Source organism: Meles meles, chromosome 2 (assembly GCF_922984935.1).
Source record: "Meles meles chromosome 2, mMelMel3.1 paternal haplotype, whole genome shotgun sequence".
NCBI classification, from domain to species: Eukaryota; Metazoa; Chordata; class Mammalia; order Carnivora; family Mustelidae; genus Meles; species Meles meles.
The window spans coordinates 126,280,929-126,307,653 of record NC_060067.1 but is presented as its reverse complement, the minus strand read 5'-3'; the positions used below and the strand labels follow the sequence as shown (position 1 = coordinate 126,307,653).

The following is a 26,725-nucleotide window of genomic DNA, read 5'->3' as shown; positions in this document are numbered from 1 at the left end:
AATTACATTTTACTTTATTGTAGTAAGAACACTTAACATGAGCTCTGACGTCTTAACAAATATGTAAGTATATGATGTGTTATTGCTGTCAACAGGTACAATGTACAGCCAATCTCTAGAGCTTACTCATCTTGCTTAACTGAAACTTCATGCTCATTGATTAGCCACTTCCCAACTCCCCCTACAGCAAGCCTCTTGCAACCACCATTCCACTCTTTGATTTTATGATTTTGACTCTTTCGGAGACCTTATGTAAGTGGAATAATGTATTTGTGCTTCTGTTACTGGCTTCTTTCACTCAACATAATATCCTCCAGGTTCTTCCATACTGTTGCATTTTCGAGGATTTCCTTCTGTTTTAAGTCCAAATACTATTCCACTGTATGTATGTACCATATTTTCTTTATCCATTCATCTGTTGATGGACAGCTAAGTTATTTTTACAGTTTGGCTGTTGTGAACCTGGGAGTGCGGATATCTCTTTGACATTTTATTTCTTCTTAAAGCTTCTGGGTAGAATGCATTTCTGTTGTGATGAGGATAATGTCTGGTGCTACAATAGACATTTTCTTACATTGTCTTTATTGGATCTTCACGATACCCTCTGCAACAACCATATTCGCTCACAACAATCACTAATTTACATGGCAAATCTTATCTACCATGTTAGTTTGGCTTCTCACCCAACCCCAGTAGGTGCAGAGTCATTGCTTCTTGCTTGGAAGGTGTACTTGCATCTGATGTGTGTGAATGGGGGATCAGTTGTTTACAACGGCAGTCTCAATAAGGCAGAATTTTCCTTGCTCAAAATAATCCATTGATGTGGCTCCTTTAACATTTCAAAGATCAGAAGAAAATACTTTTTTTTTTTTAAGGAAATTAGTCTGCTTATCTTGGCATTTTCAAAATCTGTCTAAACTCCTTGTCGAATTGTCAGGCCCTCTAGGACATGAGCATTGCCAAAAATATATAGGTCAGCCAGTAATCAGGGCACACAATCTAAAAACATTTAGTAGATTGTTTTTAAAAGACATCAACATGCTCATCGTCTAGTTTTCTGTGGAAGGGCTTGAAGAATGAGCTGTACTGTGTTCTGTTTTTAGAAGAGATCTCTTGCTGTTGCACTGGCTTCGGGAAGCCACAGGCTTCCATTCTTGGCCCGGGCTGTAAGACAAATGCCATTGTTAATCAAGGAGAACGCTTTACATGGGTCATTATCTAGGGAAATATCATGATTTTTTTTTTTTTAAAGCAAAGACCAAATTCGTAATGGAAGTAGCCTTGGGTTATTATTGTTGGCAATTTTGATGCCGGTTCATTTAGGTTGAAGACGTTTTTCTAACAGTGCTCAGAATTTGGTTGCACTTAATCACAACTCATGAGAAATTCATGAGGCCTGGTAATGCTTTACTTTAATCTTTAGAAGGGAATTAAACAGCATCACAACTAGCTATGGGAAAAAGTTGCCCAGTCAACATGTAGTCTTCAGTTTGAACAGTTGAATTCAAGTTCATCTGTTGACTGATTGCAGCTCTGAATACTTTTTCTTTTTTTTAATGTAATATTTTATTAATTGTTTTTATTAACATATAAAGTATTATTTGCCCCAGGGGTACAGGTCTGTGAGTCATCAGCACTCACCATATCACATACCCCCCCCCAATGTCCATAACCCAACCACCTTCTCCATACCCCCATCTCTCCAGTAACCCTCAGTTTGTTTTGTGAGATTAAGAGTCTCTTATGGTTTGTCTCCCTCCCGATCCCATCTTGTTCCATTTTTTCCTTCCCTATCCCCCAAACCCCCCACTCTGCCTCTCGAATTCCTCATATCAGGGAGATCATATGATAATTACATTTTCTATATCATCCGTAGTAGTAAGGCTTCTGTAGTGGTAGTAAGGCCCTGTCAAAAAAGCTAATCAAATGGTTGTTCTCAAAGAGTAGAACAAGTTGCTGTATTGGAATATGGTTTTCTTCTTCTGGATCTGTTTTGTTGTTGTTGTTGTTGCTGTAACCTATACAAAGCTGGACTTTCTTCCTTCTGCTGTAAGATCTGTCTTTACTGAGGCTGCCAGTGTAAATGCAGAGTCAAGAAATTGCCTCTATCAATATATATTTGTAGAACAAATTAATAAATGACAGCTAGAAATAATTGAAAAGTGATTTAAATCCTTATTATATATTCTTAAGAAATTGCTAGGCAGTGTCATTGATAACACAGAGCAAAATTTCATTTAAAATCTTCTTTCCACAGGCTCCTGGGTGGCTAGTTGTTAAGTATCTGTCTTTGGCTTAGGTCATGATCTCGGGGTCCTGGGATCAAGCCCCACATCAGGCTCCCTGCCTGGTGGGAAGCCTGCTGCTTCCTCTCTCACTCACTCTGTTTGTGTTCCCACTCTTGATGTGTCTCGCTCTGTCAAATAATAAATAAAAATAAAATCTTTTGAAAAATAAAATAAAATAAAATAAAATAGAACCTTCTTTCTGTGTTAGAGTGCGGTAGGTAATCCTATGGCTCACCTCCACTTTTCCTCACAATTCTCCCAAACTCCTCCTGGTTAGCATTTTTCTAGATATATATGCTAAGTATACCAAATATATTTGCATTTATATATGGTTAAATAATTATATAGATGTATAGCTATATATTTTTATATGAGAAGAATATTGAGAATTGATGAGCTAATTTATACATTGTCACTCCTTTGTGAATTACTCTAAGGATCTCTCTTAGAGACATTTATTCATTTGCTCACTGGCTCATTCATCCTTTCATTTTGATGCTTCCTCTATCAGACATGCTGTTTTCTAAGCTTATACACTTCGTGCTATAGGCTTATGTTTTTCTGAAGCCAAGAGATTGCCCATTGATCTTTTTGTGCCACAATCAAGACTCATGCTTTAAAAATAGAGCTCTTTGACTTTCTGTGTTCATCTGGAAAGAAAAATGTTTTGGAGAAAACTGAAGGGGGTGTGGTGATGTCATGGTTGTTTTCTCTTGTGGGTTTATCTTCCTGTTCTGTTTCTGGTTTTCTAAGTTTGTTGTTGGTTCAAAGAACATTTTTGTAAAATGTGCTTAGGCACCAGGAGAGAGATATTGAACTGAGCCTTCATCTCTCTTATTCTCTGTTGGTTGGGTTCCTTTGATGTGGGCATGAGACAGACCACACTGTTTTGAGTTTTAAAAGAAGGAAACACAAGAGTCATATTTATTAATAGCTCTTTTTATGTTTTTAATCCCATTTTATGAACTGTATGTAGATTTTTTTTCTTACGTTGTTTGAAGTATTCTCTTTAGTAGCATGAAAAGAGTAGTTCTTTAGCTTTTGTGTTTGTCCTATTTTTTACACCGAAGCAAACATTACTGCTAACTCAGATTATTTTAAGGTGTCAGATTTCAGACATTTGTGTTGGTCATTTACAGTAACCCACAACCTCTTTTGCTAGGACTACCTGTGGTTAAATTCTTCTGGTTTACCTCTCTTTATAGAAGCAAGTTAATGATACGAAGAAAAGTCAATTAAAGTTCTAAAGAGTGTAGCTTATCTATTCAAGGCAGAAAATGGAAGCAAGTTCATCCTTTCAAGACATAATTACTCAATACCTATTATATACCAGTCACCGTTTGAAGTATTTGGGATACATCAGTCAGTAAGACAGATAAAAATTCCTGTTCTCAGAGAACTTAACAATGAAAGCTTATGTTGCCTTGCCTATTATCTGTTCTATGTTTAATTGTGTACTCAAACAAAATCCAAGTTTAGAATTACAGAAGAACAAGTAATTAAAAGGGTAACTGAGTGAGTTAAAGGCAGCTATGCCTTTGGTTCTAATCTTTTGTTTGTACAGGATGTGTGGATTTTAACGTGGGCTGTGAGTAATATAGCAGACTCTGTTTTTCTTTATTTCAAGGGCAGATCTTTTTCTAATGTTAGTTTTAAGCTCACATTTCATATCATGTAATGGTTCTCATAATTCTTCATGATTGCCACTTTACTACATTTAGAACGTTCTGATATGTAGCTAATAAATTAAAACCACATCTCATTCCATAAGGGATGTAAGCCTCCTCATGCCAAAATAAATAAATAAATAAATAATGACTTCCTTTTATTTGTAAGACAGAGGCTAAAATTACTTACAAAACCCAATCAGTATGTGTTGCTTTTGTAGGAAACAAAAGCATATTTGGGAGTTTTGTTATTAATTTTTCCAGTATAAGTCCACAGATTTTTTGCGAACACCACAATTCAGCTCCCTTATTTAGTGGAGAAAGAAATTGAGGGTGAAAGGGATTCAGTGAATTGACTAAGGATACACAGTGAGTAAGTGGCAGAACCGGACTTAAACACTTTCCTGGAACCATCATCTGTCCCTTATTCCTCTGTCTCGGATGATAACACCCTTCAATATCTTTTCCGTATATTGCCTATTTGAGCCTTACATTAACTTATGGTATAAGTAAAGTAGATGCTTTTGTGTCCATCTGCAAATTAAGAGAATAAAGGACCTTGAGTCTTAGCGACTGGCTGAGGGAAACAGTTTAATAAACCTGACACTTGAATTTACCTCTTGGACTTCCCTTTGAACCTTTTAAGTCTCCTTCCATTATTATGCTTTTTTTTTCCTTTTAAACTAAACACAAAGCTAAGATAGAGTTTTATTGTCTCAACTAAATAAGATAGAAAAATGATCTCTCATTGTGGCTTCTTGTATAAGCCTCTCTGAAATACTAAATTATCTCCTGATGTATTTGCTCTTCTCAATTGACTGCATAAAATTTAGTGGAATCTTCCAAAATGGCTATGTTTTTCTTAAGAATCCTTTTCATTGTCATTATGAGACAAAATTTTCAGTCCATTCCATTCCTTTCAGCCACTACAACTTAGTAACCCAGATTTGTGTATGAAATAGATAGCATAATGTCCCTTATTTACTGAGTGTCTATATTCTCACAAACTGAATATAGGAAAGGCATCATAAAAATCAATAACCAAAAAGATATTGGTATGGACAACCCATAGTTTTTGGTCTGTCTCTGTTTTTGAGAAAACCACACTTACAGACTCCATGTTTGGTGATGATTATGATTCTGTGTTTGTTTGTTTGTTTGTTTGTTTGTTTTTTGAAGTAGGCTCCATGTCCAGCAGGGATCCAAGTGCAGGGCTTGAACTCAAGACTCTGAGATCAAGATCTCAGCTGATATCAAGAACTAAATGCTTACCGAGCCACCCAGAGGCTCCTTTTACTTGTTTTTGTTCTTAACTATCCCATAGTTTATAAGTCTAATGGTGACCCACAGGTTATTTCCTGACTATGAATGACCACCTTGGTTAAGAGCATCTCATCTTTTTCAGGATATTAGAGTTTGAAAGTCAGTGTTGCTTAATTAATAGAATTATATGTGTGTTAGATTTTAATTAAGAGAGGACCTTTGTCTTTAAGTTCTTTAATTAGTCTATCAATTAAAACATATTTCATCCCAATACTTTTCTCTATTTAAATAATAAGTGACAAAGGTAAAGAACATAGACAAACATTATGCACATTATAATTGGTATGTACAAATCCAAACACTCAGTAATTCAAGCATAAAATAACCAGAGCTCATGAACAACCAGTAAATGAATCAAGTTCTATTTTTCTAAAGTTAAAGTTTGTCCCTTGCACTGGTGGGTAATGGTAATGTGCAAGTGTCATGAAAAAAAAAATGAGAGCCAAGTAATCACTGTATCTTAAAATATGAAAATATAAATCATAAATTCTAAACTCAAAACAGAATCAAGAGAGAGTTTCAAGCAGAATCCAGGCAGAGAATGTCTCAGAGCTTGATCCCATGACTCTGAAATCATGATCTGAGCAAAAACCAAGAGTCAGATGCTTAACTGACTACACCACCCAGGCACCCCTTGTCCCTCAACTTTTAATAGACACCTCAGCTTATTAAAAAATAATGGATTCAGAAAGACTTAAATGTGAGTAAGAAATCCATTAAAATCCTAGAGGAGAACTCAGGCAGTAACCTCTTCGATCTTGACCACAAGAACTTCTTGCAAGACACGTCCCTATGAACTATTGAAACTTTGTCAAAATAAAAAGCTTCTGCACAAAAAGCGAAGGAGTCAACAAAACTAAGAGGAAACCTGGTAGAAGATATTTACAAATGACATATCAGATAAAGGGCGGGTATCCAAGAGCTATAAACAACTTATTAAACTCAACACCCCCACAAAAAAAATAATCCAATCAAGAAATGGGCAGAAGACAAGAAAAGACACTTCACCAAAGAAGACATACGAATGGGCAACAAACACATGAATAAATATTCCATGTCACTTGTCATCAGGGAAATACAAATGAAAGCCACAATGAGATACCACCTTGTAAAAGTTAGAATGGCAAAAATTAACAAAACAGGAAAAAACATGTTGGTGAGGATGTGGAGAAAGGGGAGCCCTCCTACACTGTTGGTGGGAATACAAGCTGGTGCAGCCACTCTGGAAAACAGTATGGAGGTTCCTCAAGAAATTAAAACTAAAGCTACCCTACGACCCAGCAATTGTACTACTGAATATTTACCTCAAAGAAACAGATGTAGTGAAAAAAAGGGGCATCTGCCTCCTAATATTCATAGCCGCAATATCCACAATAGCCAGACTATGGAGAGACCCAAGATGTCCATCAACAAATGAATGAATAAAGAAGATGTGGTTTATATATACAAGGGATTATTACCCGCTATCAGAAAGGATGAATACCTACCATTTGCATCGACATGGATGGAACTGCAGGGTATTATGTTAAATGAAATAAAGTCAATCAGAGAAAGACAAGTATCATATGGTTTCACTCATATGTGGAATATAAGAAAGAGGGCAGAGGATCATAGGGAAGGGAGAGAAAAACTGAATGGGAAGAAATCAGAAAGCGAGACAAAACATGAGAAACTCTTGACTCCGGGATACAAACTGAGGGTTACAGAAGGGGACATGAGGGAGGGGATGGAGTAGCAGGGTGACTGACATTAAGGAGGGCACATGATGTGATGAGCACTGGGTATTATATGCAACTGGTGAATTATTGAACACTACATCTGAAACTATTGATATGTTGATATTGATATGTTGGCTAATTGAATTTAAATAATGATAATAAAAAAGTACTTTAAAAGCATGACAGAAAAGTTTAAACTTGATTACAAGAGGAAATAAGGAATGACATGAGGGTTTTGAGCATGAGCCTGTCATGGTGATGTTTAAGGAAATTTACCCTAGGAATGGTATGCTAGGTGGATTATAGAACAGGAAAATTTAAACAGGGAATATATATTAATTAACAAATCCTATACAATAATATGTTATTGTAATAATCCATGGGTAAACTAATTGGGTTTTACTAAGGAAATAGACATACAGAACAGAAGGAACTAATTTGAGGATATTTTAAGAAATAGTGAGTAATTTGATTTATTAATGGAAGAGGCTGAGTCATACATAATTTTAACTAAATGATTGATGATCTGACTGATGTCAAATTGACAAATGCTCTGGAGAACACCTAGCTAGAAAGAGGTATAGAACTTAATTCAAGTGAAAGGGCATGGGGAGACACTAGGATAAAGAAACCATTGAAGCCACAAGAGCATATGAATATTTTTATGAAAATCATATACAGCAGTAGTTTTCAAACATTATAAAGCATAGTGGAATTACCGGTGGAGATTGTTTAAAATGCAATTCCTGAATCTTTCCCCACAAGTACAGATCAGAATATCTAAGAGCCTGAAATGCTTGTTTTTAGAAGTAGTGCAGGTGATTCTTTTTTTTTTTAATGCTTCTTTTTTTTAAATTAATTAATTTATTTTTTCAGCAAAACAGTATTCATTGTTTTTGCACAACACCCAGTGCTCCATGCAATACGTGCCCTCCCTACTACCCACCACCTGGTTCCCCCAACCTCCCACCCCCGCCCCTTCAAAACCCTCAGGTTGTTTAGTGCAGGCAATTCTGATGCAAGTGGCCACAGGATATCTTTTGAAACCCTAAAGAGCCCTAGGACTTAGTAGAGAAATCTTAGACACCTAAGGAGGGCAGACCACTGTTGAAATCCAAGGAATTGTTAGGAAAGGCTGACAAAAAGCCAGCAAACACGTATATAACCAAAGGAAGGAATCCAAGAGCAATCAAGGAGCATCACGTAGCCAGTAGATTGTAGGAATCAAGGACCATAAGGATGGAGAAAACTTCTGGTTGCTCATCTTTCATCTGGTGGTGGGGGTCATAAAATACTAGATGATTCTCACCAAAGATAATATGCTTTTAAATAGCAGTATGACCATAGTACGGATATTTATTTTATTAGATTTCACAATTTATGTTATTGTTGTACATTTTGATAGTAGTTTGAGTACTTATAACATTTAAAAAATGATTTTATTTATTTATTTGATAGAGAGATCACAAGTAGGCAGGAAGGCAGGCAGAGAGAGGAGGGATGCAGGCTCCCTGCTGAGCAGAGAGCCTGACGCAGGGCTTGATCCAGGACCCTGAGATCAGGACCTGAGCTGAAGGCAGAGACCCAGGCACCGCTATAACATTATTTTTGTTTGTATCTTGGGAATCACATGTTCAAACTGTTTTATATGGATAATTTCTATAAAGCATGACATAACTTCAGCAATTTATTGACTCAAATACAGGTCTCCTAAATATATTCATTTGATGGTTCTAAATTTTCTATTGATACATATCCTTGAAACTTTTTATATAATAAGAATCCCATGTTTAGAAAAGAGTTTGGGGCAGTTATTTTTCAAGACACAGATATTGAAGTCCAGTCTCAATCTTCACTATTATATCCATTTCACTATTATATCCATTTCCTATATAGGAAGGTAGTATATATATTTTTGTAACAAACATATTTTCTTTTTCTGGATATATATATATATATATATATTTGTGTATATATATATATTTCTAATTATAAATTAACATGTTGTCTTAGCCCATTCAGGCTGCTCTAACAAAATACCACAGACTGGGTGGCTTAATAACAGAAATTTATTTCTTAGTTCTGGAAGCTACAAGTCTGAGATCAAAGTCTGGCCAATTCAATTCCTGGTGAGAGCTCTTCCTGGCTTGTGGACAGTTACCATCTCTCTATTTTCACATGGTAGAGAGAGAGTGAGCTCTCTGATGTCTCCTCTTATGAGGATGCTAATCCTATAAGATCAGGGCTCCCCCCTATGACTCCATTTAACCTCAATTACTTCCTCCAAATGCAGCCATACTGGGCGTTAAGACTGCAACATAAGAATATTTAAGAGACAAAATTCAGTCCATAGCACAGATGTTCGTTAGAACTATAGGAATATAAGAGGTAGAAAATTAACTGTCCCTGATCTCTCTTGATTGCTGTTCAGATCCTTCCATGTTTTCCAGGGTGCATATTTTTCTGTGCGTGTGTGTGGGGGGTGGTGTAGGGTACAAATAAAGTATGTTAGTGTTTATGATTATACTTTACATATTGTTCTGTAGTTTTCCCATATAAAATGTAGCATGTAAAGTCTTTCTAGATGAAAACATGTATATTCATTCTTTTTAGATGCCACATTAATATTCTATCGTATTAATCTACCACAATGGTTGAACCATTCATTTTTTTTCTCATGCTATCTCTTTAAGTGTGGGAACTCAGTTTCCTCTCACCCTCCCACCTCTCCCAGATCCCAGCCTGCTAATTTTTTAAAATTCCAGTTTTTAAGTTCCACTGGTTATAAGAACCCATGAAAGTCAGCTGCTCTGTTTTTCAAAGCCAAATATTATGGGGATTCATCCTCCCCATGCAGGCTTTCTGGTGTCGGGGTCTATTTCTCTTGTCCTTGCTGTCACTGTCCCTCCCTCCTGCAGACAGTTCATGAGTCTGTTTAGTTCCAGACCATGTCTCAATACTTCCTGCCACATCTCTTATTATTAGGATACTAAATCATTGTTTATATATTTTCAAAATGTTGTCTTTTGATTTTATTTATAAATCATTAAGTAAATTGAAGAATATGTGAATGAATAAGAGAGATCAAAACTTTAATTAAAATACCTGTTAAATTTATGATAAGCATGTGCACACAGGCCACTGTGGGATCGTAGAAGGTGGATCTAAAACAAAGTGGAGGGTATATGAAGGTCACCTGCACCAGGAAAGTCTTGAGCTGTGCTTCAAAATGTGACCAGAAGTCAGAGAACATGAAGAAGTTGTTCTAGAAAAGGGGTACAGGTACAGCAATCCAAATGGAAAACAGCAAGGTCTATCCTGGAATTTATAAGTAGTTCACTGTGTCTGGAACAAAAAGGACTGCACAGAGATAGGCTATGGAAGTGAAAAGGGCTCACTTACCAACGATTTGATCAATGATAGAAAAGGCATTTGAACTTCACCCTGAAACCCTGGTGAGGTACCGACATGTCTAGACTTGGATTTTAGGAAGATTATTATAATACAAGTATGAAAAATGGTTCAGAAGGAGATCTCTGAAGTCGGAAAGACCAAATTGTGGTCTAGTGGAGGCAGACAAGGTGCCTCCTTAGTGCAGTAGGCAATGCATCAGTCTCATGGTTGAGGAAGACATTAACCTTTTCATTGTCATAATTATCGAGAGTGGAAAATGGGTGAGTCCGGTGGTGGATATTAAGCAGGGCACGTATTGCATGGAGCACTGGGTGAGGTGCATAAGAGAAATTTTAAAAATTTCTCTATAATTGGAACTGAGTCAACTCTAGAAGAATATATACCCAGAGAGCAGGGATGACTAGGGGCAGAGGGTCTTTTCATTTATTTCTGGAGGCAGACACTTTTGTATTATTTGAGTTCTTTTTTTAACCAAGCATAGACTTTAATAATAAAGAATTTTTAAAGCTCATCAATAACAGATGGTAACAATCTGACATAGAAATTTCTGTGATAATCAGCAAAGAAGAAGTCAAACTATCACTCTTCGCAGATGATATGATACTGTATGTGGAAAACCCAAAAGACTCCACTCCAAAACTGCTAGAACTTGTACAAGAATTCAGTAAAGTGTCAGGATATAAAATCAGTGCAAAGAAAGCAGTTGCATTTCTCTACACCAACAACAAGACAGAAGAAAGAGAAATTAAGGAGTCAGTCCCATTTACAATTGCACCCAAAACTGTAAGATACCTAGGAATAAACCTAACCAAAGAGGCTAAGAATCTATATGCAGAAAGCTATAAAGTGCTCATGAAAGAAATTGAGGAAGACACAAATAAATGGAAAAATGTTCCATGCTCATGGATTGGAAGAATAAATATTGTGAAAATGTCTATGCTACCTAAAGCAATCTACACATTTAATGCAATCCCTATCAAAATACCATCCATTTTAATCCAAGAAATGGAACAAATAATCCTAAAATTTATATGGAACCAGAAAAGACCTCGAATAGGCAAAGGAATATTGAAAAAGAAAGCCAAAGTTGGTAGCATCACAATTCCGGACTTCAAGCTCTATTACAAAGCTATCGTCATCAAGACAGCATGGTACTGGCACAAAAACAGACACATAGATCAATGGAACAGAATAGAGAGCCCAGAAATAGACCCTCAACTCTGTGGTCAACTAATCTTCGACAAAGCAGGAAAGAATGTCCAATGGAAAAAAGACAGCTTCTTCAATAAATGGTGCTAGGAAAATTGGACAGCCACATGCAGAAAAATGAAATTGGACCACTTCCTTACACCACACACGAAAATAGACTCAAAATGGATGAAGGACCTCAATGTGAGAAAGGAATCCATCAAAATCCTTGAGGAGAATGCAGGCAGCAACCTCTTCGACCTCAGTCGCAGCAATATCTTCCTAGGAACATCGCCAAAGGCAAGGGAAGCAAGGGCAAAAATGAACTATTGGGATTTCATCAAGATCAAAAGCTTTTGCACAGCAAAGGAAACAGTTAACAAAACCAAAAGACAACTGACAGAATGGGAGAAGATATTTGCAAATGACATATCAGATAAAGGGCTAGTATCCAAAATCTGTAAGGAACTTAGCAAGCTCAACACCCAAAGAACAAACAATCCAATTAAGAAATGGGCAGAGGACATGAACAGATATTTCTGCAAAGAAGACATCCAGATGGCCAACAGACACATGAAAAAGTGCTCCACGTCACTCGGCATCAGGGAAATACAAATCAAAACCACAATGAGATATCACCTCACACCAGTCAGAATGGCTAAAATTAACAAGTCAGGAAATGACAGATGCTGGCGAGGATGCAGAGAAAGGGGAGCCTTCCTCCACTGTTGGTGGGAATGCAAGCTGGTGCAACCACTCTGGAAAACAGCATGGAGGTTCCTCAAAATGTTGAAAATAGAACTACCCTATGACCCAGCAATTGCACTACTGGGTATTTACCTTAAAGATACAAACGTAGTGATCTGAAGGGGCACATGCACCCGAATGTTTATAGCAGCAATGTCTACAATAGCCAAACTATGGAAAGAACCTAGAAGTCCACCAACAGATGAATGGATAAAGAAGAAGTGGTATATATACACAATGGAATACTATGCAGCCATCAAAAGAAATGAAATCTTGCCATTTGCAATGACGTGGATGGAACTAGAGGGTATTATGCTTAGCGAAATAAGTCAATCGGAAAAAGACAACTATCATATGATCTTCCTGATATGAGGACGTGGAGATGCAACATGGATGGTTAGGAGGATAGGAGAAGAATAAATGAAACGAGATGGGATTGGGAGGGAGACAAACCATAAGTGACTCTTAATCTCACAAAACAGACTGAGGGTTGCTGGGGGGGAGTGGGGGTTGGGAGGGGGGAGTGGGGTTATGGACATTGGGGAGGGTATGTGCTAAGGTGAGTGCTGTGAAGTGTGTAAACCTGGCGATTCACAGACCTGTACCCCTGGGGACAAAAATACATTATATGTTTATTAAAAAATAAGAAATAAATAAAAAATTAAAAAAAAATTTCTGTGATAATCATTGAGTGCTTGGTGGATCACCAAATCAGTATGAACCCAAATTTTAATATGGCTGCTACACCTGGTATAATAATACTTGGTTACACTAATATTTTATAAGTATTCTAATAAACAGTGTTTATACTCTTTTTTTGTAATAGTCCCATTGTAGCTGGAACCATGTGTTCACCGGTCAACTTGGAGCGTGTTCAGGAGAAATGAACCATGAGAGAAAGGACTTAAAATCATGTTAGATAAGGAATGGCTACAGAAAATGGAGACACTCTGCCCAGAGCAGGTCGGACAAGATGTTTGACCTCAGTTACTGATGGTGTGTTATGCCAAAGAGAAGTAAAACATGTTTCATTACATTCCTAATGGAAATCGAAATAAGGGATTAGTGCTGTAAGAGGACAGATTTGACATAAAAAAAGAAAGAAATTGAATGGCTATCCTCTTTTTTATGCCTAGAAAGCCAACAATTCAGATGTTTTGGCTGGCTTCTCATAGACTGACAAAAATTACTGTATTCCTTCATTCAACTTATACTTACAGCCCAACTGTATTATGATAGATCCCACAAAGTTCAGCTACATTCTTTCTCATTAAAAAAACTAACACATTCATTTTTGAAATTGGTTATGTTATATCTGTTTTCATGTTTTCAGACTAGCACATGAAAGGGTGGTGTTCATAATATTAAATAGTGGGTTTTCTCAGCATTACTGGCTCCTTCCCCAACTTAACCATTCACACCTTCTCTTCTCACTCACACTATGTACACAAGCCTAACTTGCCATTCTTGTCCCCATGGTTTTAGCACTTTTTTCCTTTTTAAGATTATTCATTTATTTAGAGAGAGAAAGAGAGAGAGAGCCTAGTGAGCAGGGGAGGGGCAGAAGGAGAGAGAGAAGCAGACTCCCCATTGAGCAGGGAGCCCAATTTGGGGCTCAGTCCCAGGACCCCAAGATCATGATCTGGGCTGAAGTCAGATGCTTAACAGACTGAGACACCCAGCCCTCCCACGCCACCCTGTACCATGGTTTTAACACTGATTCAAGTTTTCTTACCCACAGCCATCAACATTATATCTTCTCATCAACAAAGATGGAGCCAGCTAATAAAGAGGGCTGTCCTACACCATCTAGTTCAGGTCAGGTGTCAAATAACTCAGAGGATGACATTTTAGTTTCATTCTGTAGATTTAGGATCCTGATGCCTGCTCAGATTGTGATCACCCTACAATCCTCCATTAGCTGAGATTATTTTGGATTATGGTGTATACTCTGCCATCCCATCATCCTGGGCTGGTGATATGGTTGTTAAGACCTAACAAAGGCAACACAATTTATGTTTACTGCTGAACTGATATCCTTGCAGGATCTCTAATCCCTAAGCTCTGGGGAAATATTGCTTACCTGATGGAATTTGGACCATAATTTTGCAAATATGCTCAAACTCTTGGATTGGAAAGTAGATGCATTAGGGTTCTCTAGTAATGAAACCAATAAGAGAGAGAGAGAGAGAGATAATAAGATAGATACATAGATAGATAGGGGTAGATGTAAAGAGATTTATTATAAGGAATTAGCTCATGTGATTATGGAGGCAAACAAGTCCCAAGATCTACAAGTGAGTTGGTCAAATGGAGATCCAGGAGAACTGATGGTGTAGTTCCAATCTGATGCTTGTAATCTCAAGATTTAGGAGGAGCTGATGTTTCAGTATAATTCTGAAAGCAGGAAAAAAAACCCAATGTCTAATTTCAAAGGGAATCAGGCATGGGAAATTGCCATTTGTCAGGGAAGTATCAGTCTTTCTGTTGTATTTAGGCCTTCAACTGGTTTACGGAGGCCCATCCACACCAGGGAGGACAATCTGCTTGAATTAGTCTACCTGTTTAAATATTAATCTCATCCAAAACACCATCAAAGAAACATGCAGCATAATGTTTGACCAGATGTTTGGGCACCCTGTGGCCCAGTCAAGCTGACATAAAATTAACCCTCACAGTGAGGTTAGCAGACCCAGGGTGATTGTTGCTCATTAGTATTTACTGCATGTTCTCGGTTTTTCGACTCTTTTTCTCTCCTACCCAGGAATTATTTACTTAACGTCAACTCTTAGTCATTTGGAATCTACTACACTTTTGTTGATGGTCTGTGCTCGAGATGGTGGTGGACTCACATCTGTCATTAATGCTGACATCACTATACACATTCTTCAGACAACTCTGGCACCCGCTGAATTTGAAAGGCCTAAGTATACTTTCTCAGTTTATGAAGATATACCTGAAGACAGTCCTGTGGGAACAGTGAAAGCAAAAGAGTCCTCAAGTAAGTACTTACGTCTTGTGGCTTGTTAAAATCCATTATTGGAACACTTCCTGTGTTTTTCTTCATTGGGTAATCGTGACTAAATCTTTTCCTTTCTCCATGCAGAAAGAATGGAGACCACACGATCTGTGGCTCACTCTTTGTTCTTTCAACATTATTTCTATCCTACAATTTTTCCTAATCAAAAAAGTAACAGATACTTTTGAAAAGTTTAAAATAGAGAATGATTATAATGTAGGAAGTATACATCTATAACCTACTCCTCCAAACACACAAATGTGCATACACACACATTTAAAAAATTTTTAGGTCTTTTTTTTTTTTAAGATTTTACTTATTTATTTGAGACAGACAGAGAAACAGAGAGAATGAGCAAGGTGTGGGACAGAGGGAGAGGGAGAAGCAGAGATTCCCTACAGAGCGGGGAGCCTGACATGGGACTCGATCCCAGGACCCTGGGATCATGACCTGCACCGAAGACAGATACTTAACTGACTGAGCCACCCAGGCACCCCACATTTTAAAAATTTTTTTGTGAAAAGGGGAGAAGGGTGGGGGGATGGGTGAGCCTGGTGGTGGGTATTAAGGAGGGCACGTATTACATGGAGCACTGGGTGAGGTGCATAAACAATGAATTTTGGAACACTGAAAAAAAGGAAAATTAAATTTAAAAAGAAACTAAAAAAAAAAAAAAGAGAGAACATACATCCTACTGTATTTGTTATTTTAAAACTTTCCTTTACCGTCCACTTTATATATTGAGGACAGTTTTCCAAGTAACTGGACATCATTCTGTTTCATTAAAAAAAAGGTTGCATAGTATTTTGACTTAGACATAAAGATATTTTTTTGAAACATTTTCCTTTTGCTATTAATTTGAATGATTTATAGCCATTTTTTATAGTCCAAATAATACTCAAGCAAATATTCATATATGATTTATGAGGGTTTCACAGCAGGGTAGATTCCTAGAAATGAATTATTTGTCCAAAGATCTTGTTCTATTCTCTGTCCACTTATTCTCTGTCCTCTTTTCCTTCTCTTAAACTTTGTGGGGGGTATTTGCCATTCATAGGTAGATATCATCGAGAAGCACCAAGTATAACCTTAACCCGGCTTCCCCAAATATGTAAAACAGGCATCCAAATTATTTTCTGAATATCTTTCCCTTTTACTTAATGCAGAATTATTGAGAGGAAGATAGTGAAACCTGTGCTTTGCTCCTTGTCCAATGGGCATTACCCTTTTCTGCTAATACATCTTGACCATGGTGTCCACTTTTCAGGAGATTGTGGAAAGCTGAGGAGGTTATGTCATTGCATTTTGTTTTCCATGGATGTAGTGTATATCTGGAATATATATGTATGTATATACACACACATATATATGTATGCACATATTAATGCTTTAAGTTTTCAGCGTTTCCAGTAGGTGCATTCCAGTAAGTATATAAGGTGATTGCTTTTTCTTTCTGTTTTGTTTTGTTTTGTTTTTTTTCCCCTCCCACTCTTTTTTTTAGATTCCTCAGAGCCAATTTTTTACAGAATCTCCTCTGGTGATCTGGACAGAAAGTTCTCTATTCACCCATGGCTGGGCCTCATTCGAACCCAGAAGCCTCTGGATCATGAAACACAGCCCGTGGTTGTGCTCACAGTGCAGGCTCAGCTTGGCAGCTCCCCGGCCTACAGCAGTACAGAGGTCAACATAACTGTAATTGATGTCAATGACAACCACCCGGTATTTCCCAAAGCCTCTGATGCCGTTAAAATACCTCGGACCACGTTGCCCGGCACAGCCTTGTACCTCGCCCGTGCACAAGACAAAGACAGTGGGCAGAACGGATTCATCAGATACACGATTGCAAGCCAGACTCCAAGCATCTTTGCCATCGACGCAGGGCTGGGGGCGGTGTACCTCAATGAAAGTCTGCAAGGTCCCGTGCCCCGGAAGTGCACGCTCACTCTGCAGGCCCAGGACCTGGGCGTTCCTCCGCGGGCATCCCTGTTAGTGCTGACAGTCGCGATTGAGGAACAGGAGCAAAGCCCATCCTTGACGTTTGAAAACTTGGTCTACCAAGTGGAAGTCAGCGAGTCTCTGTCACTGATGACCCAGATCCTGCAAATACAGGCTTTCCCACTTGGCCCACAGCGCACAACGTCGCGCCTCCTGTACTCGCTGGAGCCCAGCACGGACTCCTCTGTGTTCGGCGTCCGCCCTGACACGGGCTGGATTTATTTGCGGCGACAGCTTGACTATGAATCCACACAGACATATAATTTTAGAGTGTTTGCCTGGATCCCAGAGGACAGATTGTCGCAAAATGTGAGCACTTCAGTAATTGTTCATGTCCTGGATGAGAATGACAATTCCCCCACCTTCTTGCATGATGTGTTGTTTTTGAAAGTCGAGGAGAGTCCTGTTCCCCAAGGGGTAATAGGCAAAATTACAGCAATTGACAGAGACTCGGGAAAGAATGGACAGCTGTCATATTTCCTCTTGTCTGATGGAAAATTCTTCAAGATGAATCCTAATACAGGTAGCATTTTGTAGCTTCCACTTACTCCTTTAAAGTCGAAATGAACTAAACTCAAGTCTTTTAGTGATAACATTACAAACACGCAGTTAAAATTAGTTTCTAGTAGATACCTTATTCAATTAGAGAATTGTGATTTTAAAATGGAAGACAAAATTGAATAGAATTTTACCTGTAATGTAATTTTACCTGTAATTTTACCTTCTCTTGCCTCACACCCACATATTGCCAATATATGGTTCTTATTCTCAATTAGAGCTACAATCAGAATTGGACTGAAGAAATCCCTGTGCAGAGTCTGATTTTCCCCCCGACCATTCTACTTTACTTATCGATTTAAAAAAAATAATATTCTGGGCGCCTGGGTGGCTCAGTGGGTTAAGCCGCTGCCTTCGGCTCAGGTCATGATCTCAGGGTCCTGGGATCGAGTCCCGCATCGGGCTCTCTGCTCAGCAGGGAGCCTGCTTCCCTCTCTCTCTCTCTCTCTGCCTGCCTCTCTACCAACTTGTGATCTCTCTCTGCCAAATAAATAAATAAAATCTTTAAAAAAATAAAATAAAATAAAAAAATAAAAAAATAATATTCTATAAACTATAAATGTCATCGATGTAAAGCTAGAAAAAAATCCATTAGTTAAAACTGCAAAATCACTCTATTGATGTCTTTCCCCATTCTCATTCTGATAAGGGAACCATAGTGAAAAGGGCAAATATTTCCACTGAATTTTTTCTCCTGGTCATTATGAGTTTAAATATTAAAATTCTATTGTATTTTAAAATTTATAGTGCAGAAATTTACAGGGATTTTATTTAATTCTGCAACCACCTCCAAATGAAATATGTTCATACAGCAACTGTATAGCTGAAGAAACTTGAGACTCAGAGAGCTCAAAGAACATGTCCCAGGTTATGGAGCTGGAAGGAAATAGGAGGAGGCCACCACCTGTAGAATGTGATTGGTACCCCCTGCCCCATAGTGGGACAGAATTTGAATCCAGTGCTGATGAACTTCAAGCCTTTTTTCTCATAAAGGGCCTGCTGTGTGAATTAGAACAGGTGCCCCCTCCTCCAGTAGATGGAGCTTTACACCAGGGTACATGACTTGCCAGGAAGGCTGCAAAGTGTTCAGCTCCCATTCACTCCCAGGCTGGGAAGCCCTCTGCAGGGCACAAACTGCATAGCAGTGCGGGATGATTTGCTTTCTTCTGCCTTCCAGATGCTAGGTAGTTTTGTATGTCTTCTATTTCCACTTGGGACTTAAAAAAAAAAAAAAAAAAAAAAAAAAAAGTTAAAGAATACAGTTGGTTTCCCCATGGTTTTCTCTCTCCTACAATTAGTACAGCGCCCAGCCTCAGAAGACCAGGTGTCCTTTCCTAGAATTGTTATATGGCTCGAAGCAAGTAGCTTAACCTCAGAGCTCAGTTTCCTTACCAGGAATAGAAGAGATAATTCTTGACATGCTCCCTGTTTTGCTCTGAGGGGGAAAGAGTTAAAGTCTGTGAAGGGGTTTGCAAGACTACATTCTCACAAACGATTCCCGTTCTCCAGGGCTAGGTACAGGGTGGCCACACAGGGGTCGAGGGCACCCTTCAGAGCATGGCAGACCTGCCTGTCTTCCACATTTCTACATCCTGATGCTCAGCAATTGGCATGGTGTCTGGGACTAGCTCCCCTGAGACCTGCGGGGGCATCCCCCATGCCCAGGTCCAGGCTGAGCGTCACAGTCTTTTCTTCACTGACTTTCTACCTGTGGCTTGCCAATCAGAGTTGGTTCAACAGGTAAAAATCTGCTTGCCATTTAGGATTTAGGGTTTTCAGAGGAGAAGTACAGTTTGGAGCTTTAAAAATGCAGTTGTTGGTTATGTGATTTTTTAAAAAAAGATTTTATTTACTTATTTGACAGACTGAGATCACAAGTAGGCAGAAAGGCAGGCAGAGAGGGGGTGGGGGAAGCAGGCTCCTTGCTGAGCAGAGAGCCTGACGTGGGACTTGATTCCAGGACTCTGAGATCATGACCTGAGCCGAAAGCAGAGGCTTAACCCACTGAGCCACCCAGGTGCCCGGTTATGTGATTTTGTTACAGATCACACTTCTCATAAACATTTATATAAATGTAGTTTGTAAGTAGATGGACATAGTAAATAGCACATTTCAGCTCAACAATTTAGCAATTTACCCAAACATGAATTTTCCTTTCTTTGGCTTCTGATTTCACTCTGTTTTGTTGTACACACCATCATTTCATTTGGACAAAGAGGGCAAAACCAATCTTAGAAATGGTAATGTTAGCTGGAAGTTACTTCATATTGACTTTCTCACAAATAGATATTTCCATAAATAGTGAGGGAAGTAACGGCTGGTGGAGCTCTGCAGCAGGAGCTAGGCTGTCTGGAGAGAGCATGTGGCCTCCAGTGGTCCTTGGTATCAGGTACAGGCAGCTATGATTTTATGGCTGAGTTTCCATGGCTGAACCATGATGGAAGTTTCTGGAAAACTGAGGAAAAGCATGGAAAATAAGGCTTGCAAAACATTGAGTTACTATCCATTGGTAACGCAATGGATAGTAGGAAATCACTATCCATTGCGACACATATGTTTTGCAACATAACATAAAGAAGTATTTCCATAAAAACTAAACCATTGCCTGTAGAATGAATTTGATTTTCAGGAAGGTATTTGGCTTGATTTTAAAGTAATGATAACAACTGTCACATTTGTAATAATGCACAGCTTACAAAAGACTTTAAAATTTAAGATTGTATTTGTTTCCGGTAGCTAGGGAAAGGTCCTTCCAGTCTAAGGTAGAGAAATTGGGACCCAAACCCTGAACTTTCAATATCAGAGCTGAAGTGCTTTCCATTATTCTGTGTGGCAATATGAAGAGGGATATGCTATAATTTTAAATCTTCTAAATTATTACTAAATTCCCACGAAGTATTTTATCATTTACTTACATGAATTCATTTTTTAGTTCGGATGGTGGATGGCAGACAGTTTGAAATACAAAGAAGGACAAATTGGAGATGGCATTTTCAGGAGAAACTTCAGAAAATTTAACAGTAGAGCCAAACTGCTAATGTACATCAACTTAGAAATGATGCATTTACTCTGAGTTTTATGCCTGGTTTTCCTTTTTGTGAATGAGCTAGGATGGGGTCATTCTAGTACCCAGTGACAACATCTTGTTCTCTGTGCTCCTTAGGTGAATTTATCAGTTGGGTGGCATTGGATCACGAGCTTCAGGTGCACCACCAGGTGACTGTCCTAGTGACCGATCATGGCTCTCCACCACGGAACGCCACCATGGTGGTTTATGTCTCAGTGACTGATATCAACGATAACAGGCCATATTTCCCACAGTGTCTCCCTGGAGAGGAACTGCACATCAAGGTTTGTGGAGTGAAGTAGCCTTGCAGTGATTTTGTAATAATCTTAGTCGTTTGTTTGGAGCACCATCTTGTGGTAAAAAGTGTGAATTTATCAAATTAGTCTCAGTGAGGCAATGCATATGTCTCCAGAAGGTCTAAAAATTGTGTACATGTCAAAAAAAAAAAAAAAAAAAGGGCTCCACAAATTAAAGAATAAAATGAAATGGTTATATGTGCAATTTGGGATCACACTTCCAGTTGTATGATAATGTGTTTTTTTCCTTTGTACACAAACATAATTGTGCCCCACTATCAGTAATGCTCAGACGTGGATTGTCTTCCCAGTAATTTGCATGCATCTCTTGGTGCAGAGCTCCTTATGGGCAACTGGTACACGCCTCTAAGCTGGTGAGTTAAATATAGGGGAACATCTGTAACTCTAAAGTAGAAATATGTGCAACCAGAGACTATAAAATTTGATCTTTGGTAGCGTCTGCCGAAATTTCTAATTATATTTATATGATTTCCTCTTTTTCATTTCCATGTTTTCTATGTTTTATAGTATACATATTAAATTAGAATATTTGTTCATGTACATAATTAATAAACATATCTTGGAGGTAGTTATACTTTTTTTTTTTTAAGATTTTTAATTTATTTACTCAACAGAGATCACAAGTAGGCAGAGAGAGAGGAAGGGAAGCAGGCTCCCTGCTGAGCAGAGAGCCCGATGTGGGGCTCGATCCCAGGACCCTGGGATCATGACCTGAGCCAAAGGCAGAGGCTTAACACACTGAGCCACCCAGGCGCCCCAGTAGTTATACTTTTTTAATGAATGGGTTATATGAGTATAAAGTTTGGCAGCTGTTGCGCTCCAACTGAATTGGATATTCAAATTGTGCTCAGATATGCATATTGAACAACTCAAAAAAGGTACTGAGACAGCTCATAACTTTAAACTATCTTCCAAAGCTGTATTTAAAGAAAATCGTACCAAGGTATTTTTAGAGTATCATTTTGATTTTCACTTATATCATTAAAACATCCCATGGTAAGGTAGCAGGACTCTATACTTGGGAGTTCAACTCCCCATGTACATTTCAATATTCCATGAAAGTTCCTGTTAACTCCTGAAGTATGTTACCTGTATCAGGTGTGTTTCCTGAAATAAAGACTTATATTTATCTTTAGCATATTTTTGACCCTTTAAAACATGAGAAGATGCTAGAAATTCTTAAAATATATCAAAAATCTACGATTATTTAGTCAATTTGGTTTTTTCTCAAGATTAGTTCAAATGTTGTTCAAATTGAATTTGTCCAAATTTGTTCAGATTTATAGTATTGTTTCTTTTCATGGATTTGCATTTTTATAACTTTTATATGACAGATATTTGGGTTACACGTGGGTCTTAACATAGTTTTAAAAGTGCTTAGTAGCAATGTGTTCTTTCACTTAAAGGTTCGTATTTCTTTCTAAAATTTCACTGACTAATTTTTAAGGCGTTTGTTTCAATGACAGGTTCTTGAGGGTCAACCAGTAAATATATTGGTTACAACTGTGTTTGCAAAGGATTTCGACGAAGGAAACAATGCAGAAGTTGTATATTCAGTATCTGCAGGTAAAAGTCGCCCTTCATAAAGGCTTAGGAGGTTTTAAAATTTCTTCTTTTGTCTAACAACTCTCTGCCATCTTCTGGGAAAATGGTTAATGTTGAAAATAACACCAGGTACAAACAAAATACATTTGTGATTATCTAGAATCACCTTATTTAAAAAAAATAATGTAAAAGTTTAATGTAAAATCATAGTAATTTTTCTGTGTCTTAAATAGAAACCAACCAACTATACACATTAAATGGATAATGTTCAATAATCTGAAATACAAATCAACTTTTATTGAAAGTAAAGTAGTAGCAAATCAAAATTGGTATTAAGTATAAAGAAATATGATAATGAATGCCAAACATCTATGAATCTCTATGAAGACTAAATATTCTTGGGGCACCTGGGTGGCTAAGTGGGTTAAAGTCTCTGCCTTCGGCTCAGGTCATGATCTCAGGGCCCTGGGATCAAGCCCCGCATCGGCCTCTCTGCTCAGCAGGGAGCCTGCTTCTTCCCTCTATCTCTGCCTGCCTCTCTGCCTACTTGTGATCTCTCTCTCTATCAAATAAATAAATAAAATATTTTTTAAAAAAGACTAAATATTCTCTTTTTGAAAAGGTTTTATTTATTTATTTGAGGGAGAGAAAGAGAAGGAGTGAGAGAGCATGAGTTGGGGGGAAGGCAGAGGGAGAGGGAGAAGCAGACTTCCCGCTGAGCAGGCAGCCCGACATGGGGCTGGATCCCAGGACCCTGAGATCATGACCTGAGCTGAAGGCAGAGGATTAACCCACTGAGCCACCCAAGTGTCCCGGAAGACTTAATATTCTTAAGGTCAGAGTAAATCATACTTAGAAAATGTGACAGTACATGTATCTGTGTGTATGTTGGAACTTCATTGAGAAAGGCTCATGTTTATGTTTTTCTTTTAGAATGCACAGGCCTCAGATTTGTTCTGGTGATTAGCTTTAGTTAGCATTACATTTTACACTATTTTTAAATATATTTGTTGCTTTTACATGTTTGTCATGAAATGTGACATGTTATTTCTTGTTACTAATGCTTTCTCTTTCTCTCAAGAAAGAAAGAAATTCTTTTTTAAAATCACTAACATTTATTTATTTTTTTAAAGGATTTATTTATTTGACAGAGAGAGTTGTTGCGGGGGGAGGCAGAGGGAGAGCAGAGAGAGAGAATCTCAAGCAGACTCCCTGCCAACCGCCAAACCTGACAGAGGGCTGGATCTCAGGACCCAGAGATCACGACCTGAGCTGAAACCAATAGTCTGTCACTCAACAGACTGAACCACACAGGCACCCCACCCCCCAAATCACTAGCATTTGAAAACTGAGGCAGATTTTCAAAAATCTCACTCATCATAACAGAGAAAAACCATAGGGTGTTGGGGCAGATTTATTGTGAAGTAATGAAGTTTAAGTTTTGGGTCCCTTCACTTGAAGGAGTAAGGGGAGTAGACAATTTGTATTTGTAATATTGTCATACTTTTCTTAAAGAGAGCTCTTTACATTATCAGGACCAAATCAGGACCATCCTGTTAGGAGCATAAGGAGGAGCATTTCAAAAAAAGACATTCAAGACCTTTATGTAGGAAATTACAAATTATTCATGAAAGATCTTAAAGAAGAAAGAAATGAACAGGCCTATCATGTTCATGCTTGGAAGAGTACGAGATCTGAAAGGCAACATATTCAGTGATAATGAGCCTGCACACCCACATACACATGCAAACACACACAGAAATTAATATATTGAGATATAATCCTGAAGGAATTTCCTAGAAGAAAATAAAACCAGGCTATATATTATTCACAGATATATGGACTAGAAAGATAAACCACCACTTTAGAAAAGAGGCTAGTTACAAGGAAGAAGGAGGGGAATGAGATTTGGGGGTATACCCAGATCCTCTGCTGGACTTATACTATGTTATTTATTTAAAACTTTTGGAAGACATTCTGGGAATTGAGTAATTTGGAAATGTTTTCATGGGTGTTCATCATCTATTTCCAAATATTTGAAATATTGATTTTCTCAAAATTAGCTTCGAAAATGATACTTGAGGTGTAGCAATATAAAAAAATAATGGTATATATTACGTTATTCATACCTTTGCTTTTACTTCATCCAATTGCTAAATAGAAGCGACTACAAAATATAAGAAAAAATAGAAAGGTAAAAATAAATATAATGTAGGATGCCTGGTTGAGCTTCAGACTCTTAATTTCAGTTCAGGTCATGATCTCAGAGTCGTGAGGTTGAGCCCCACCCAAGCTTAGCGCTGCATGTGGAGTCTGGGATTCTCTCTCTGCCCCTAACCCTCACCACTCGTGCTCTCTCTCTTAAAAAAAAAAAAAAAAAGGGAGAGAGAGAGAGAGAGAAAGGAAAAGAAATAGAAATAAATATAATGCAAAAAAAGACATGTATAACACTTATGAAAATTTCAGTAGGTAGGGGTGCCTGGATGGCTCAGTTCGTTAAGCATCTGCCTTCAGCTCAGGTCATGATCCCAAGATCTTGGGATCGTGCCCCACATGGGGCTCCCTGCTCAGTGAGGAGTTTGCTTCTCCCTCTGCCTCTGCCCCTCGCTCCACTCTCTCTCTCTCTCTCAAATAACTAAGTAAATAAATCCTTAAAAAAAATTAAAAATTTCATACGGTATTCATGTAAGAATAAATAAATGGCTCAAAGTGTAGAAATCACAACTAATAGATTTACATAATTTTTTGCTCTATCTTCTAACTTTTTTAAGGGCAGGAGTTCTTTTTTATTTGTCTTTATATTTCCTATGACTGGTAAAGTGTCTGTTTTGTGATAATGACTCATCAAAATGGAACAAAGAATGAAAAGAGAGCCACTAACTAACTCCAGGCTTCGTCAAGAGTTTTTTGGATTGTTTGAAGTGTTTAAATTTTATTAAAGAATAGAATCTGTTATTTAACAAAAAACCCATATAATTAATTTGATTAGAAGTACCAGTATGGAGACTCCTGAGGGGCTCAGTTGGTTAAGCATCTGCCTTCGGCTCAGGTCATAATCCCGGCGTCTGGGATCAAGCCCCACCTCAGGCTCCCTTGCTCACGGGGAAGCCTGCTTCTCCCTCTCGTCCTGCCTGCTGCTTCCCATGGTTGTGTTCACTCACTCACTCTCTCCATCAAAAAAATAAATAAAATCTTAAAAAAAATAGATGTACCAGTATGAACTTATGACATTCATTAGTGTGTGCACTGAAAAAGGCCAGAAACAATGACTGACCTGGAAGCACCCCCTCAGGTTCAGAATATAACCTCCTGAAACCATGTTCCACCAGAAGGAACGAGGAATCCTTGAAGAAATGGCTGACTCCAGGTCTTGGACAGGAAATCTTTACAAGATGAGTCTGTGCCATTTTGTTATACCAGATACAAGCGGCTTACTAAAGACTTCCAGGATCATATTAGCAAAGTTCAGGAATCAACTTTAAAAGAATCCTGATGTTCAAATATGGGGTAATTTGAACATAGAGAAGAAAGATAATGTCAATAGATTGAAACCCTGCTGTGTTTAAATTCACGCTTAATGATTCTTAAAACAGAGGTAAGCAAACCTTTAATTATCATAGTTGGAGCCCAGGAGGAGGATGTGAGAGAACCACTCCATTATTTTGAACATTGTTAAATAAAAGCTTGGCATCAAATATTTATCCTGACTTTCCTATAATGAACTGTTCTCTTGGGTTATCAATAAATAGAGATTCATGTTGAAATACATCCAGAAGAAATGATAGGATTTTGGGGATTTGCTTCCAAGGAGGATGGTAAAGGGGAATATTTGAGTAGGGAAGAAAGATTGGTCATGAGTTGATAATTATTGAAGCCAGA

The 26,725-nt window shown here is 38.0% G+C and overlaps 1 protein-coding gene across 1 annotated transcript in view; it reads left to right on the top strand.

Annotated features, from left to right (window-relative positions):
* DCHS2 (dachsous cadherin-related 2) overlaps positions 1-26,725 on the top strand; it is a 251,765-nt gene that overhangs the window by 140,868 nt on the left and 84,172 nt on the right. Inside the window, exons 4-7 of the mRNA XM_045987317.1 lie at positions 15,110-15,346; positions 16,866-17,882; positions 21,081-21,268; positions 22,768-22,867. Of these exons, the coding sequence (XP_045843273.1) occupies positions 15,110-15,346; positions 16,866-17,882; positions 21,081-21,268; positions 22,768-22,867 (1,542 nt within the window). The remainder of the gene's footprint in view (positions 1-15,109; positions 15,347-16,865; positions 17,883-21,080; positions 21,269-22,767; positions 22,868-26,725) is intronic.